Genomic DNA, 16,817 nt, shown 5'->3' on the forward strand with positions numbered 1-16,817 from the left:
TCAATATATCACATTTAACCCTTAAAACAATTTTTTACAATTGGCTCTTAACAATGTTACCAATGCTTATCTAGATATATAACATATAAAAAATGTTATAAAATCCATAGAAAAAGTTAAACGTTAAAAGATCATATAATTGTGAAGAATACATATAAATATAATAGCCTCCAAGTCCATCCATCGTGTCGCAATGGTGTTAAAAAATTGTGCATTGTGTTCCAGGCAATTCCCAGTGATGTGATAAAAACAACCTGTATATACAATAAAAACAGTAAAAATAAACACCTGAAGGAATTGCTCACAAAAGAGCCTACCTATAGAGTACCTTGTTATAACTACCCTTTTCATATTACATTGTTTCAAGTTGCTGAAATTTACCAATAAGTCTTACCCTTTAGATATTTCCTAAAGTTGCTGCTCGCTACTATGTATTCTAAGTCAGGGCAGTAATCAGTATCTGTGAAAGAAAGAGGTACATGTATCAATCATTTAGTTACAAAAAGGGAGATAAGCTCCAATAGTCATTCAAGCCCAAAGGGGCCATTGTATTCATTTTTTTAATCCAGTATGCCTCTCGTTGTCCCAGTATTTTTTTCCTATCCCCTCCTCTTTTTGGCTGGACTATATTTTCAAGAACCAGCCATCTGAGTTGGCTTAAATTGTGGCCTTGGTTATGGAAATGTCTGGAGACGGGTGTGTCAGTAGCTGTATCCATTTTAAAGTTTCTGATGTTATTCCTATGCTCTTTAATTCGCATCTTCACTGATCTAATAGTTTGTCCTATATATGCCATGCCGCATGGACATTTTAACATATACACAACATATTTGGTATCGCAGGTAGAGAAGTCGTTTAACTTAAATGGGGTACCTTTAGTAGGATGGTTAACTATATTGCCTTTAATGACCGAAGAGCAGCAAATGCAATTGAGACATGGAAAGGTGCCTTTTTTGGGTTTTCCTAGATACTTAGTGGGTTTACTAAGACAGTCAGAGGGACATACCATGTCTCTTATTGATCGCCCTTTAGTATAGCAAAAAAGGGGGGGTTGTTTATATAAACACCCATATTGGGGGTCTTGTCCCAAAATTGGCCAGTATTGTTTGATAATTTTTTCAATTTGTTTACTTTGTTTTCCAAATCTAGTAACAAAAGGCACTCTTTCCAAATCACCTCTTTCTTTCTTTTTAGTCCGTAAAAGCTCATTTCGATCTATTTGGCTAACCTCCTCCATCAGCGGTGCTAATCTCTTCATTTTATACCCTCTAGTGAGGAATTTCTTAGTCAAATTTCGCATGGAAGACTGAAAACGACCATTGTCTGAGGAAATTCGTCTCGCCCTTATATACTGACCTTTGGGGATCGCATTTACAATGCTAGGGTTATGAAAGCTATCATATGAAAGCAGCGTGTTGCGGTCTGTGGGTTTAGAAAACATTTGCGTAACAATCTGCTGATCACAAATACTTATGTTTACATCAAGAAAATTGATGGAGGACGCAGAGATCTCACTAGTGAACTTAATTGTGGGATGCTTTTGGTTGGCTTCATCAATCATTTGGTGGAACTCCATCTCCGTTCCCTTCCAAATGACCAAAACATCATCCACAAACCTCCAATACTTGATGATGTGACTGTTATGTGGTCCTTTTATGAATAATTTTTGTTCCAGATTATAAACAAAAATATTTGCAAATGAAGGGGCGACCGCCGCCCCCATCGATGTACCCTGGCGCTGCCAGAAGTATTGTTCTTCAAATCTGAAATAATTTTTTTGTAAGACCAATGTTAAACAGTCCAGCAAAAAGTATATAAGATGATGTGATAAGTTGGTTTCCAGAAAGGCTTCCTCAATACAATCAATACCCTCTTTTTGTGGTATGGACGTGTATAGACTTTGGATGTCTATACTACATAAATACACTCCCCCTTGTGGCAGTATAGTATCCTGCAATTTGTTCAATAGATCTGTTGTATCCTTTAAACAAGTGGGTATTTTTAACACTAGGGGTTGTAGGTACTGATCAACAAACCTCGATAAGGGTTCAAGAACTGAGCCAATGCCTGAAATAATAGGCCTTCCCGGCGGATTCTTAAGTGCCTTATGTACCTTGGGAAGTAGATACAAAATTGGGGTACGGGGGTGTTCTGTGCATAAGAATTCTTGCTCGTGTTTAGTAATTACCCCATTAAGCATTGCATCATTAATTAAGCAGTCTATTTCCCTTTTAATCTCAAACACTGGATCCTGCCCAATCTTCTCATAGTGGTCATAAACACGAGCAAGAATTCTTATGCACAGAACACCCCCGTACCCCAATTTTGTATCTACTTCCCAAGGTACATAAGGCACTTAAGAATCCGCCGGGAAGGCCTATTATTTCAGGCATTGGCTCAGTTCTTGAACCCTTATCGAAGTTTGTTGATCAGTACCTACAACCCCTAGTGTTAAAAATACCCACTTGTTTAAAGGATACAACAGATCTATTGAACAAATTGCAGGATACTATACTGCCACAAGGGGGAGTGTATTTATGTAGTATAGACATCCAAAGTCTATACACGTCCATACCACAAAAAGAGGGTATTGATTGTATTGAGGAAGCCTTTCTGGAAACCAACTTATCACATCATCTTATATACTTTTTGCTGGACTGTTTAACATTGGTCTTACAAAAAAATTATTTCAGATTTGAAGAACAATACTTCTGGCAGCGCCAGGGTACATCGATGGGGGCGGCGGTCGCCCCTTCATTTGCAAATATTTTTGTTTATAATCTGGAACAAAAATTATTCATAAAAGGACCACATAACAGTCACATCATCAAGTATTGGAGGTTTGTGGATGATGTTTTGGTCATTTGGAAGGGAACGGAGATGGAGTTCCACCAAATGATTGATGAAGCCAACCAAAAGCATCCCACAATTAAGTTCACTAGTGAGATCTCTGCGTCCTCCATCAATTTTCTTGATGTAAACATAAGTATTTGTGATCAGCAGATTGTTACGCAAATGTTTTCTAAACCCACAGACCGCCAACACGCTGCTTTCATATGATAGCTTTCATAACCCTAGCATTGTAAATGCGATCCCCAAAGGTCAGTATATAAGGGCGAGACGAATTTCCTCAGACAATGGTCGTTTTCAGTCTTCCATGCGAAATTTGACTAAGAAATTCCTCACTAGAGGGTATAAAATGAAGAGATTAGCACCGCTGATGGAGGAGGTTAGCCAAATAGATCGAAATGAGCTTTTACGGACTAAAAAGAAAGAAAGAGGTGATTTGGAAAGAGTGCCTTTTGTTACTAGATTTGGAAAACAAAGTAAACAAATTGAAAAAATTATCAAACAATACTGGCCAATTTTGGGACAAGACCCCCAATATGGGTGTTTATATAAACAACCCCCCCTTTTTTGCTATACTAAAGGGCGATCAATAAGAGACATGGTATGTCCCTCTGACTGTCTTAGTAAACCCACTAAGTATCTAGGAAAACCCAAAAAAGGCACCTTTCCATGTCTCAATTGCATTTGCTGCTCTTCGGTCATTAAAGGCAATATAGTTAACCATCCTACTAAAGGTACCCCATTTAAGTTAAACGACTTCTCTACCTGCGATACCAAATATGTTGTGTATATGTTAAAATGTCCATGCGGCATGGCATATATAGGACAAACTATTAGATCAGTGAAGATGCGAATTAAAGAGCATAGGAATAACATCAGAAACTTTAAAATGGATACAGCTACTGACACACCCGTCTCCAGACATTTCCATAACCAAGGCCACAATTTAAGCCAACTCAGATGGCTGGTTCTTGAAAATATAGTCCAGCCAAAAAGAGGAGGGGATAGGAAAAAAATACTGGGACAACGAGAGGCATACTGGATTAAAAAAATGAATACAATGGCCCCTTTGGGCTTGAATGACTATTGGAGCTTATCTCCCTTTTTGTAACTAAATGATTGATACATGTACCTCTTTCTTTCACAGATACTGATTACTGCCCTGACTTAGAATACATAGTAGCGAGCAGCAACTTTAGGAAATATCTAAAGGGTAAGACTTATTGGTAAATTTCAGCAACTTGAAACAATGTAATATGAAAAGGGTAGTTATAACAAGGTACTCTATAGGTAGGCTCTTTTGTGAGCAATTCCTTCAGGTGTTTATTTTTACTGTTTTTATTGTATATACAGGTTGTTTTTATCACATCACTGGGAATTGCCTGGAACACAATGCACAATTTTTTAACACCATTGCGACACGATGGATGGACTTGGAGGCTATTATATTTATATGTATTCTTCACAATTATATGATCTTTTAACGTTTAACTTTTTCTATGGATTTTATAACATTTTTTATATGTTATATATCTAGATAAGCATTGGTAACATTGTTAAGAGCCAATTGTAAAAAATTGTTTTAAGGGTTAAATGTGATATATTGATTGATTAATTAAGAGGTGGGACTTCCTGTGTGGCTCTTTAAAGCAACTTTTCACTGTGACTTGTACACACTTGAAAAAGGGCCTTTTTGCTGCCCGAAACATGTTGTGTGGACGCACAATAAAGCACTGATTAGCAGGTATTCTGCTGTTTGCCTCTGATTTCCATACCCATGATTGAAGTACTTTTGTGGTGACTTGACGGAACACCAGAGGGAATCAAGGCTTGCAAATAATGCTGGGCGATTTGTGTGTTACCCTGTGAGTGTCTAGAGCTATTTACTCAGGTAGGGAAAAGCATTCTAAAGAATAAAAATGCCTTGGTAGCCTTCCTTCTCCTTTAATTTAGCGCATAGTCTCAAATTAATAATGACAGGCTAACAAGGTTCATCCATAGTCCATTCACATCAAATGAAATATAGCAACGAGATCTAGGTTATAGATATAGAATCTATTATCTGAAATGCTTGGGACCTGGGGTTTTCTAGATAATCTTGATGTAATTTGGATCATCATACCTTAAGTCTGCTAAAAATAAGTTAAACCTTTTTTCACCAATAGGGATATTTGAAGCTTAGTTAGGATCTTTTGTCATTAGGCACACTGCATTGTGCAAGTGCATTGTACTGATCCTAACTAAGCTAGATGAATCCATATTGTCAACCAGCACTTGTCCCTAACCCACCCTCTACCCAGTGAGCATTTGTTCCTTATATACCTGTGCTCAGCTCATCTGTGATGCTACTGGAGGGGGCAGGGCAGGCAGAATTAGCTAAATGAGTAATATTAGCTGAGCAGAAGAGGATTAGATGTGCAGTGACCCACTAGTAGATTGGGACCCACTAGTAGATTGGTCAAAACAAAGTAAAACAAATAGTTCTGCAGGGACAAGGAAAATCCCTATATGGCTGTTTGTTCCCTGTGCAAAGCCATAAAGACAGATGGGCAGAAGAAGAATTACATTCTCATCATCCATTTTCTGCAGTGATCTCACTAGCATGTCTGGGGTTCATGTAGTTTGATATCACTTCCTCTACTCCTGGCTTTTTTTTTTTTAAACGTTGCAAAAATCAGTTCTCCTCTAGCAAATACAGGTCTGTTATTCAGCTGCTTCTGGCAAAGAAATTGCTCTGCAGCATTTTTCTGGCAACAAATAAACACAGATTAATCACCATTTTCAGAGTGCGGCAGCGCAATTTCTTTGGCAATATCCAGTTCCCTTGGCAGTGGGAGAGCAGCTTGCACCCAACGCTACAAAAAGCGAAAGTATAGTGGAAGCATCTTCATTTAGACTCATTTAGCTGCTTCTGTTACATTGTTTCAGGAGTCAGGGCCACAAGGGCAGAGAGTGGTGTTCCTGTAGATGTCACTGTGCTCAGACTTATACTGTGCATACTTCCTGACAGCTTAAAAGTGAAAGTTACTGTTGTGTAATGGCTGATGAGAGACTGATAATAAAGCACTGTTATACTCTACACATCCTCCGCTACACAAAACACAACAATTGGCAATGAGGATGGGATCTCTTTGCTACATTAAACCTACAATTAGTTGATGGTCTCATTACTACAGCATCATTGCCTGCCACATAGCCAGTGTCTATGTCACCACAAAGCAACACTTCACTGGGCTGTGCAAAGTTAAGTTCAGACCAGATGTAAAACCAGTACCATTCCCTGATTCAGCATGGGAAAAACTTGCTATTGATATTGTCGGTCCTTTTGTAATCCAAAGGAGTTAATATCAGACAATGGACCACAGTTTGTCTCATATAAGTTTGAATCATTTCTGAGAGAGAGGAATATTGTGCATAGGAAATCTTTAGTGTATTACCCACAAGCAAATGGAGAAATAGAGCGATTCAACAGAAGTCTGAAAGAAGCACTACAGACAGCAAATGTTACTGGGAAATCTTGGAAAGTATTTACAACAGAGTTCCTACATAACTACAGAACAACGCGCCATGCAACAACCCAATCATCTCCAGCTGAATGATTACATGGCAGACAGATGCACACTAAGTTACATGTTGCAGACATCAAACTTCCACAAAATACTGTGCCTACAAAATCAGCTACTGCTGACATTGTGAAACATCAACAAGCCAAATGCAAGGCTTATACTGACAGAAATCGTGGTGCCAGAGAAGTACACTTTCAGCCTGGATCTTTAGTCAGAATTAAGAAACCAGGAATACTGAAACAAGGACAATCTAAATTTACTACACCACTTGAAGTGAGACGCCAGCGAGGACCATACACATATGAACTGTCTGATGGACACATATGGAATGCAAGTCATCTTGATTCTGTTAGATATGACTTTGGAGAAGCTCTATTTGATGAAGGACATTTTCCTACTCCTGAAATCAACTGCAATAGGCCTGAAGAAAGTGAACCTATAAGGTGTACTGAGAGAATCAGAAAACTACCTGCATGGAGCAAGGACTATGATGTGATGTGAATAATGTATAATATTGCTTTAAGATGCATTGTTGTTGTTTATTATTTAATGCTTTCCTACTATTGGGGGAATATGTGGTGTTTATACAAATGGCCTGTAGATGTCACTGTGCTCAGATGTCACTGTGCTGAGACTTATACTGTGCTTACTTCCTGACAGCTTAAAAGTGAAAGTAAAAGTAATTGATGTGTAATGGCTGCTTGAGAGCCTGCTAATAAAGCACTGTTATACTCTACACATCCTCGGCTACCCAAAACATAACAAGTGGCACATTGTTTTTAAAGCCCAAAGACCAGGTGATCACTGTAAGGGGTCTGTCTGTAGGTCCCCATAGCATTATAATCACCAAAAAAGGGGGGGGGGCAATATCTACTGGAGAACTATGGAGTGACCAGTTCCCACCCCTTTCTTTTTTTGGTGAATATAAATAGCCAGACAGATACTACTTCAATAGCTATTACATTATAAATACAGTCATAGATAAGTCCACTGATTTTATGTTTACCAGGATTTTTTACCAGTCCTTTCATGTTCTAATACATTTCAGTGAGGGTATTTCCTTGATTTTAAGTCCATTTTTTCAGTATAATGTTGGCCCATTTTCATCTTAAAACCATCTTATGGGGTTGACAGTTCTGTTCTTGTCAGCATTTGGAAATATGGACACTTTGCATGGGTCCATTGCTCACAGGCGAACAAAGTACATCATACTATGCTTCTCTTACTTAAGTAACATGTTAGTGTTCATACTTATAGTTAGCTGAACAATAGCCAAACCTTTTCAGTGATTTTATAGGGATACGGACACCTCTTGAAAAAAGTTTTGGAATGTCATTCCCAAGACTTGTTATTCAGGGATTACATGCAGTGTGGAAATTCAAGTAAGTCGGGCCTCAGGTTTTCCACCTATACAAACTGACAGGTACCTGATTTCCTAAGCATCATCAGGCGTTTGTTATTTGGATGAATTTTTGTGGAGGACCTGGCTGAATCGAAATATTATGAATTTGTGCAGACAAAACCATTGTTTTGCACTGGGGCCCAGTTATGTCTTGTTTAGCCACTTGCAATCTGGAACATAGGCTGATTGGACTGAAGGGAGGGGGTTGAGGTGTCCCTAATTTTCAGGGACAGTTCTTGGTGACTTACATCCATGTACATTTTTATGCCTCCGAATATCCCTAGTTCTAAAAACTGCATAGAAGCATTTTCTTCTTTCTTTTGAAAAATGGGTTATTAAACCCAACGCCATTATGTCGGCATAATTCTGAAAAGTACATGGTTGGTGAGGCACATTATATCTTTAAAAAGCTGATCTTCATTTTAGTTTAGTAAAAAGTCATTAAGTGTGAACACGTTGTAGCACCCTCATGAGAATTTATATGGAACGATGTGGATCTGTTTTAAAATGTTAATTTATGTTTTACTAAATCCTGGACTGGACTATTACAACCATAATGGCGTTATCTGACGTGATGTCTCTGGAGACAACCAACAACATGGATACGTGCCCCTAGTCGACGACACCTTATGACAAATACCAGTATCCATAGCTACAGTGTAAGGTCGCGGCGCATCTAATGCGTCATAGCCTGTCGCGACGAATGGGCGGTGTGAAGCGACAATCACGTGTTTTATCCTCTTCCTGCTTCGCCTCCTTTCGACCTTCGCCGGTGTTATGGAGGAATACACACGGGAGCCGTGGTAAGTTAGCGATTCGCCCTTCTCAGCGAAAGCAAAGCAACAGGTAGCCACTATATCATTTATTACGCCCCCAACCCAGCGCTTTTACTGTTTACGCTGTGTTCTCCAAGTCGCCTTCAGGGTAAAGACCAAGAATAACCTGCCAGGCAGTCACATTGCAGTTCAGCAGTAACCTAGCCGTATTATTTGGTAGCCTGAGTGGCATATTTCTTGAGCCACGGACAGGCTAATACAGAAGGCTGCATGATGAAAGGGAGTGCCTTTTTCTTTTAAGTCGATTTGTTTAGGCTGAACAACTGATTGGCACGATTTAAACACCTGCTTGTGGCTGGGAAATCTTACCTGCGAGCCACACACACACATTTGCACTGACCTCACACTGCAAATTGTCTTAGGATGCATGTCTCTCTACATTATACTAAAAGTTAATTTAAAGGAGAACAATCTCTGTATTTATAGTTATTTATTGTATTTCTTATAATACTTTTCCTCCCTGTGTGCACTTCTGTATATTGTAAGTTTGTACAGTGCTGTGCATCTTTATTATACTTTATAAATAAATAAAACTTGTGTACATGATTGCTATGAATAGAATAAGGGAACACTAGGTAGTGTTGGCTTAGAGTGCGCTCAGTGGTACTGAGTATGTTCCCTTTTTCCAATATTTACATTCATGTTATCTAAGTTTTATTTCTTTTTTTTGCAGTCCATGGAGGATTGTAGATGACTGTGGAGGGGCGTTCACTATGGGAATGATTGGAGGTGGCATATTTCAGGCTATCAAAGGATTCAGGAACGCTCCACAGGTAAAGTGTATTAATCTTGATTTTATACAATCTTAAAAATGTATTTGTAAGGGCTGTGGTACAGTCTTTTTGCTTACTGACACACAAATCAAAACACTGTGGGGCAGATTTATCAACGGTCAATTTTTTTTACGGTCAAAACTGTCAAATTCTACCAGAGAGTTATCAAAATTCGATTACAGTTTTTTAAAAAATTCTAATTAGATTTTCGAGATTTATCATACTCTGGCCCTTTAAAAATTGCTGTTTAAGTCAATGGGAGATTTGGAGCTGTTTGCAGCCTTCCTGACATTCAAGGTTTTTTTTTGGACAAATAACTGAAATCGATTTTGATCGAATTTTCGGGTCGTTTCAATTCGTTTGAGTTGGTAAAATTAGATTTTAATAATAAAGTTAGATTGGTCAAGTTTATGGTAGTTTGGTGGAGTTTTAAAAAAAACTCCCATGAATTCAAAATGCGACCTTTGATAAATCGCCCGGCGACTAATTGCCTCTTCTTCGGGGCGACAATCTCCCCAATCTGCCTTCCCCTAACTTCCCGCCGGCTATAATGAAAAATCGCCACGGGATGGCACTCAAAACGAAGGGCCGCGAGTGCCATCCCGCTGGCGATTTTTCATTATAGCCGGCGGGAAGGTAGTTCGGGGATATTGTCGCCTCAAAGAAGAGGCGATTAGTCGCCGGGTGACTCAATCTCCCTGAATTTCCCAGTGTGACCTTACCCTTAAATACAGGGGGAAAAAAGCATGTTTCGTTGATATAAACTGTAGTCCAGGTAGGAGGGAATGCTGCCTGTTGGTTTTTCCATGTTGCTGGGAAGTAGAAAAAGCAAATTACCAGTTCACAGATAAGCTCTCTTTATAATGAGCTGCCCTTTATGTAAACTCCTAACAAAGGCTTCAATTTAGGGTTTATTCAGAGCTCCTTATCTTCCTTTCTGCAAATGACCCTGATTATAAGGGACTGAGTTCAGTAAAACACAAACCAATTTTCCATTAGTAAATTATAATGGAAAATTTTGAAAAATATGGATTTTTTTTTAAAGCTAAAAAAGACGACACTTATTGTGGTAATATTTTAGTGTCTACTGCCACTTTAAAACGAGAAAACGATAAATCATGTGTGACTATTACTGTCCTTTATTGATGTAGCACAAAGACATTTTGTGTTGTACAGAGCTTGGTTATTATTCGCATCTGTCCCTTTCCTAATATTCATACAACATGTACTATGGGGTTGGTTTAAATTAACATACCAGTATGCATTTATGAGCCCTGGCTAGGACTGAGTTGGCTAACATGAGAGACTAAAATAAAGAATAATTTCCTCTAAATTTGCAGTTATTTGGCCATATATATTATACTAAAAATGAAGAAATTCTGGTGGTAAAGTAATTTCATACTTGCCAGTTATTTATATCTTGAAAGTAATTTGCCCAGTGGCCTCACATATTGGTCATAATGCAGTTAGGGTGACAACATTATGATCCCCGATCTGGGTTTGTCAATGGGCAATATATTTCTCTTAGATTCTTTTTGGTTGGGTGAGCTCTTTCTGCTAAGAGTCTGGGCACCTTAGAAATAAAGTTGGCAACCTCTGTTCCTACACTAATTTATCACTGCATAGTTTTTAGTGTTTACTTGTCCTGCTACATGGAATATATGTGGGCATATCATTTAAAGAGATCTTCCAGTGATCTTAATTATCCTTAATTTTTTTTTTATAACTTCTTTATTGATATCAGTCATAGATGTTGAAAACAACACAGAATGTAATATTATACAGACATTGTACCTTTCACACCATAAACAAGGTCACCATAGTAGCTAAACGAAGCATTCTGTTAAACAGCAGTAACAGGAATAAACATGTGCAATTACACATATCCGAAATACAGCCAAACTGTAAGTATGAGAAAGAAACAAAAAAAAAAACCAAACATACGGAAGGTTTCCCAAAAAAAAAAAAAAAGGGGGGGAAAGGGAAAAGGATCAGTCACACCAGGTAGTGGGACCTGTTTCAATTCTAAGTTAGAGTCTCGTTTTGATGCAAGTTAGTAGATGAGAGAAAGGGCCAAAAAAAAGCAAGTAGAAAAGTGTCCAGATTGTGGATCCTCCAGGCCTATCGAGTATTTTTTCCTCTGTAAGTTATCCACGGCTGCCAAATGGCATCATAAGTGGGGAGTCGGTTCTCATTATGCGCCGCCATTAGTTCCATATCCGCTCGTACATCCATTGCTGATAAAATGTGGTCAATTGAAATTGGTCCTCCAGGTTTCCAAAATTTGGCAATCAAGCTAGTGGTAGTGTTAAAGAGGTGAAAAAGTAGCTTTTTCGTATACTTAGGCACGTAGTCCGGGAACATCAATAGCAATGCCACTTGTGGGTCGTAGGGGATGTCTAATTCAAGACCAACCGTTATAATAGTAAACACAGATTTCCAAATGTGCTGTGATAGTGGGCAGTCCCACCACATATGAAGCAGAGTTCCAGACTGACCACAATTTCTCCAACAAAGTGGGGAATGGGATCGTGAAATTTTATGCAAAGTTGCCGGTGTAAGATGCCACCTATAAATCAGTTTCTTGTGGATCCTTAATTTTTAACTGTAAAATGAATTTTTTGATAATTGAAAGATGCTTTGGTTATTATACATTGCTTGTTTTACAGTTGAGATGTTCGTGATATCTTTTACAGTTAACATCATATGGGGGCAACACAAATGGAACTACAGTAATTTTGTTAAAAATTAGATTTAAAAATATCTATTAATGAAATGAAAGATAAGCACATATAAACAAGATAAACCATCTATAGTTGTTTTTTTTAACCAACCTTTTTTATTTCAGGGAATAAAGCATCGCTTTAAGGGTAGTCTTATTTCAATCCGAACACGAGCTCCACAGCTTGGAGGTTAGTGTCGGTTTGTGTCATTTGTGTGAGAGAAAGCATATTTAAGAATAAACTTTTTCGCATTCTGTCTTATGTTTTATATTGTGATGCTTGTTTTTGACTGACAAATAGTCAATAGTAATAGTTTGCCCTTAAATGTACCTGCATGCTTTTGATAAGCTGTTAAGATAAACTTGCTGACTGTGTAGCCAGATGTGTGATGAAGATTCTTAAAAAGCTGGTTTAGGAAGTAAAACCTGTATATTTCATGTCTGATATAGGTGGGGTCAAGGGAATGTCACTTTGCTCAACTGAAGGTCCAATATAGAAGTTTGTTGTTTGGGGCCTAATTACATGTTATTTTTTGTAATGTTGATGGAATGAAAACCATTGTACTTATGCAGAGCTTTTGTATTTCCAGCCTAACTAGCAGGTTGGGAAAATGTTGTTCTGTAGCATGCTTAGTTTACAGGATTGTTGATGGGTTGGTGTTTTTTTGTTTGTTTTTTTTCCTACAAAGTGTTATGATATAGCAACCTATCCTCGTTGTTTTTTCAGGGAGCTTTGCAGTGTGGGGTGGCCTGTTTTCCATGATTGACTGCAGCATGGTAAAGATGCGTGGGAAAGAGGACCCATGGAATTCCATTACTAGCGGGGCTTTAACAGGAGCTATTCTGGCTGCCCGAAGTAAGTACTGGTTTATTAAATATGTAGGGTTCATCAAAAGCATTGTACACTCCTCATAAACCCAGAAGTCCTAAAGTTTTGGCAGGGACAGTAGAAATACAATTCTAATGGAAGCACATATCAGAAGACATGGCAGGATTAACTTTTTTTTTTGTCTGAGAGACTGGTTAAGGTTTTCTCCATATCTTAAAGTGATGCTGACACTAAAAAAACTACTTTTTAAAATATGAATGTACATTAAAAGTTACCTATAGGTTATGTTGATCGGTGTTATCCGAGAGGTTTGTTTTTGTAAGTAATTGTTAGTTGGCGTTTCTAAACCTGTTTTGCCAACTTCACTGTCCCATCTCAGCCTGTCAATTTTCTAATGTTAACTGACTCCTGCTGCACAAATATGGCAGCCCTTCATAGACGAGCACGAGGAGTCAGACAGGTAATGTAAAAGCATTGGGCAAATACTTTATGGCAAAGTTATAAGTAGCTTTCAAAGGCAATATTATGATTGATGTAAAAAAGTTTAATTTCTGGTGTCAGTATCTCTTTAAAACGTACAAAATAAAAAATAAATGGTACTATAACAGGAAGAGTTGGGTAAAGAATATTCCAACTTTACGTTAGCTTATAGTATACAGTATTATAGAATGCTCTATTTTGATTTTGTTTGTCTTTTTTTATATAGTTTTTAAATTATTTGTCACAATCTTGTGCCTCTTTCAGATGGGGGAGTCACTGACCTTAGACAGCCAAAAAAACCTCTTGTATCTTGCTATAACTATCTACATAATATGCTCAATTTAAGCATGAAGTTCTCTTTTAAAGTGTAATAGTATAGAGAAAGGCAGGGTAGATGTTGCATAAAACCCAGGCCAATTGTAAATGGCTTTAGAATATCAGTGACTACATCACACAATTCATTCTAAGACAACCTCTCCCTTTAATATCACCTTTTTAAGAAAGCACAGTGAGTGAAAATGTGAGCATCTGTTTTCTCTAGACTAAGCTGAGTTGTGTTTTCAGATGGTGCAGTTGCTATGGTGGGATCTGCTGCAATGGGAGGAATACTTTTAGCCTTGATAGAAGGTGCTGGTATTTGTATAACTCGATTCGCCTCTTCACAGTTCACAAATGGTAAGGACACTTTCTGTGCAGCCACTTGGTAAGGTGTACAGTATGTGTGTGTGTATATCCGTAATTTGGATCTTCATACCTTGTCTACTAGAAAATCATGTAAACATTAAATAAACCCAATAGGCTGGCTTTGTTTTTAATAAGGATTATTAATATCTTAGTTTGGATCAAGTACAATGTACTGTTTTATTAGCACAGAAAAAAATGAAATAATTTTAAAAAAATTTGGATTATTTGGATACAATTGAGTCTATGGGAGATGGCCTTTCCCTAATTCGAAGCTTTTTGGGAACGGATCCCATACCTGTAGTACATTGTTGAGATACATACATTGAGAGACAAAGGGTAATTTAGGAATTCTGTGTGGCCTTAAAAGTAGTAGCTGATTGAGAATCAATATGCATAAGGATACGGCCACATAATATATTTTGTGTCATTTTGTAATTTTTTTTCCAGGGTTTAATGTTTTGGGTATATGGAATCATATTAACAGAGTATTGCCTGGTGTAACAAGTGTCATCACTTGTATAATTACATTGCTGTTTTGTTCGAGAGTTATCAGTACCATAAAATGTCCCATGTTCCCATTACCTTACAATAGTACAGGGTTGTAGTTAGAAATCATTTACTAATCCATTGTCATTTAAAGTAACAGTTCAGTATAAAAACTGGGTAAATAGGCTGTGCAAAATAGAAAATGTTTTCATTATAGTTAGTTAGCCAAAAATGTAATGTATAAAGACTGGAGTGACTGGATGTCTAATATAATAGCCAAAACACTATTTTCTGCTTTGCAGCTTTTTTGATTTCAATTTATTGGTTATTAGGCAGTAACCAATCAGTTCCTTGGGGGTGGGGGCACCTGGCTCATAACTGTTTCCATTGAATCTGACCTGCATGCTAAGGATCAATTGCAAACTCACTGAACAGTTTATGTCCCATGTAGCCCCCCTTCAAGTCGCTGACTAACTTGGGGGCAGATTTATCAAAATCCTAGTTTGTGAAAGCGGAAAAAAGTGTAAAAAAGTTGGATGCCCGTGAGAATCTCTTTGTCCCATTCATTTTCAATGAGGCTGAAGATCTCAAATGTTTTAATACACTGGGAAAATAAATAAATAAGGTTGTTAGAGAACAATCCCATTGACTTCTATACTACCTCGCAGGTTTTATTTAAGTTTTTTTGGGCGACTTTGCATGGTTTTTGCCTTTAATAAATTCTGTCTATTCAAGGTTTCAGAATATACGTTTTTTCCGCGTCTGTTTTTTTTTCTCTGCGGTTTCCTTGAAACGAGAAAAAATGGCAACTAGATTTTTTTTTTTTTGTAAATCAGCCCCTTAGTTAGAGAGCTAAAAAGCAGGATCTGTTCTGTTATGTTAGATATTCCGTCAGTCACTCCAGCCTTTATAGATTACATTTTTGACTAACTATATTAGAAATTTTTTTTATATTGCAAGGCCTCTCCATTTACCCAGTTTTTTTTACACTGAACAGTTCCTTTATTAAGGATTCACAGGCAGATACAGAAGGATATAAAACTGATTTAAACAAACTGAGCCAATAAATGTCATAAGCTTAAAGTAGGCAATTTATATTCTGCTAAAATGATCCAAGATAGCTATTCACATGACTCACTGAAACTTCTATATTATAATACATAAAGTACCCCCTGTTGCAAAATATGAGGATATTAGAAGTCACCTGGGAGTTCCATGACCTGTATAAAAACATGGTTATGGAACTCCTGGGTAACTTATAATATCCTTATATTTTACAATAGGGGGTACTTTATAAACCCCAACATTGGTAAGACATTACAACATCCTTTAATGTACAATGTATACATATGATATTACCTCACTAAGAAAAGATAAGTATTATAAAAGTAAACTGGAAAATACATGTTTACATTTATAGTTGCACCGATCCCAGAGGATGGATCCCAGATGCCTCCTGGCTCCCCATTTGGTGGCTATCCGCAGTACCAGTAATACGTTGGTAATTCTTCACAAGTATTTTAAACGCCACATCATGACCTGCCTGAACTTTCCTGGACTTCCTGTACATTTCTGGACCTGGGTATCCAGATGTTACTGTGCGCTCATCCTTTGGATATGACTCTTGCTATTCATGCATGGACAATAAGCTGGTACACAGAATTCATGGGCGTGTAAAGCTTGGAAAAAAAAAAAAAAATATATATATATATATATATATATATATATATATATATATATGAAATTCTCCATTACCTGCGTTATTTTTTTTTATTTGATTATATATAGTTCTCACATATTCTTCTAGCCAAGCACAGTTGTTCTTGTGTGCAACATAATATATTGAAACAAAGTTTATCCATCTTGTAAACTAAAGGCCCAATGGATGTCCAGACTGGTCTCAAATGTTTAAAAGCCTTTAATCTCTTCAGCAATTAGCGAACCGCTAATAAACCCATCCTAGTTGGAAAACTGTGGCCTAATAATATATATATATATATATATATATATATATATATATATATATATATATATATATATATATATATATATATATATATATATATATATATATATATATATATATATATATATATATTTATATTCGTATCTGAAGGAATATGTTGCTGTGTTTGGTTAAAGGGATACTGTCATGGGAAAAAAATTCAAAATGAATCTGTTAATAGTGT

The 16,817-nt window shown here is 37.2% G+C and overlaps 1 protein-coding gene across 2 annotated transcripts; it reads left to right on the plus strand.

The window, feature by feature from the left end:
• The first annotated feature begins 8,506 nt into the window (after window positions 1-8,506).
• Window positions 8,507-16,599, plus strand: timm17a.L (translocase of inner mitochondrial membrane 17A L homeolog). Of its 2 annotated transcripts, none has more exons than XM_041580753.1 (6): window positions 8,507-8,664; window positions 9,328-9,427; window positions 12,276-12,339; window positions 12,877-13,005; window positions 14,023-14,133; window positions 16,049-16,599. In XM_041580753.1, exons 1-6 carry the CDS (start codon window positions 8,522-8,524, stop codon window positions 16,120-16,122), a joined length of 621 nt encoding a protein of 206 aa, XP_041436687.1. In that variant the 5' UTR covers window positions 8,507-8,521; the 3' UTR covers window positions 16,123-16,599.
• Window positions 16,600-16,817: the final 218 nt, after the last annotated feature.

This window comes from Xenopus laevis, chromosome 2L (assembly GCF_017654675.1).
Source record: "Xenopus laevis strain J_2021 chromosome 2L, Xenopus_laevis_v10.1, whole genome shotgun sequence".
Lineage (NCBI taxonomy): Eukaryota > Metazoa > Chordata > Amphibia > Anura > Pipidae > Xenopus > Xenopus laevis.

Excerpts from the sequence above, each read along its gene's own strand:
- timm17a.L (XM_041580753.1), top strand. The coding sequence starts at position 8,522 with ATGGGCGGTGTGAAGCGACAATCACGTGTTTTATCCTCTTCCTGCTTC. Across the intron at positions 8,665-9,327 it reads CAGCGAAAGCAAAGCAACAG|TCCATGGAGGATTGTAGATG; the intron begins GTAGCCACTATA and ends TTTTTTTTGCAG. Across the intron at positions 14,134-16,048 it reads CTCTTCACAGTTCACAAATG|TTGCACCGATCCCAGAGGAT; the intron begins GTAAGGACACTT and ends TTACATTTATAG.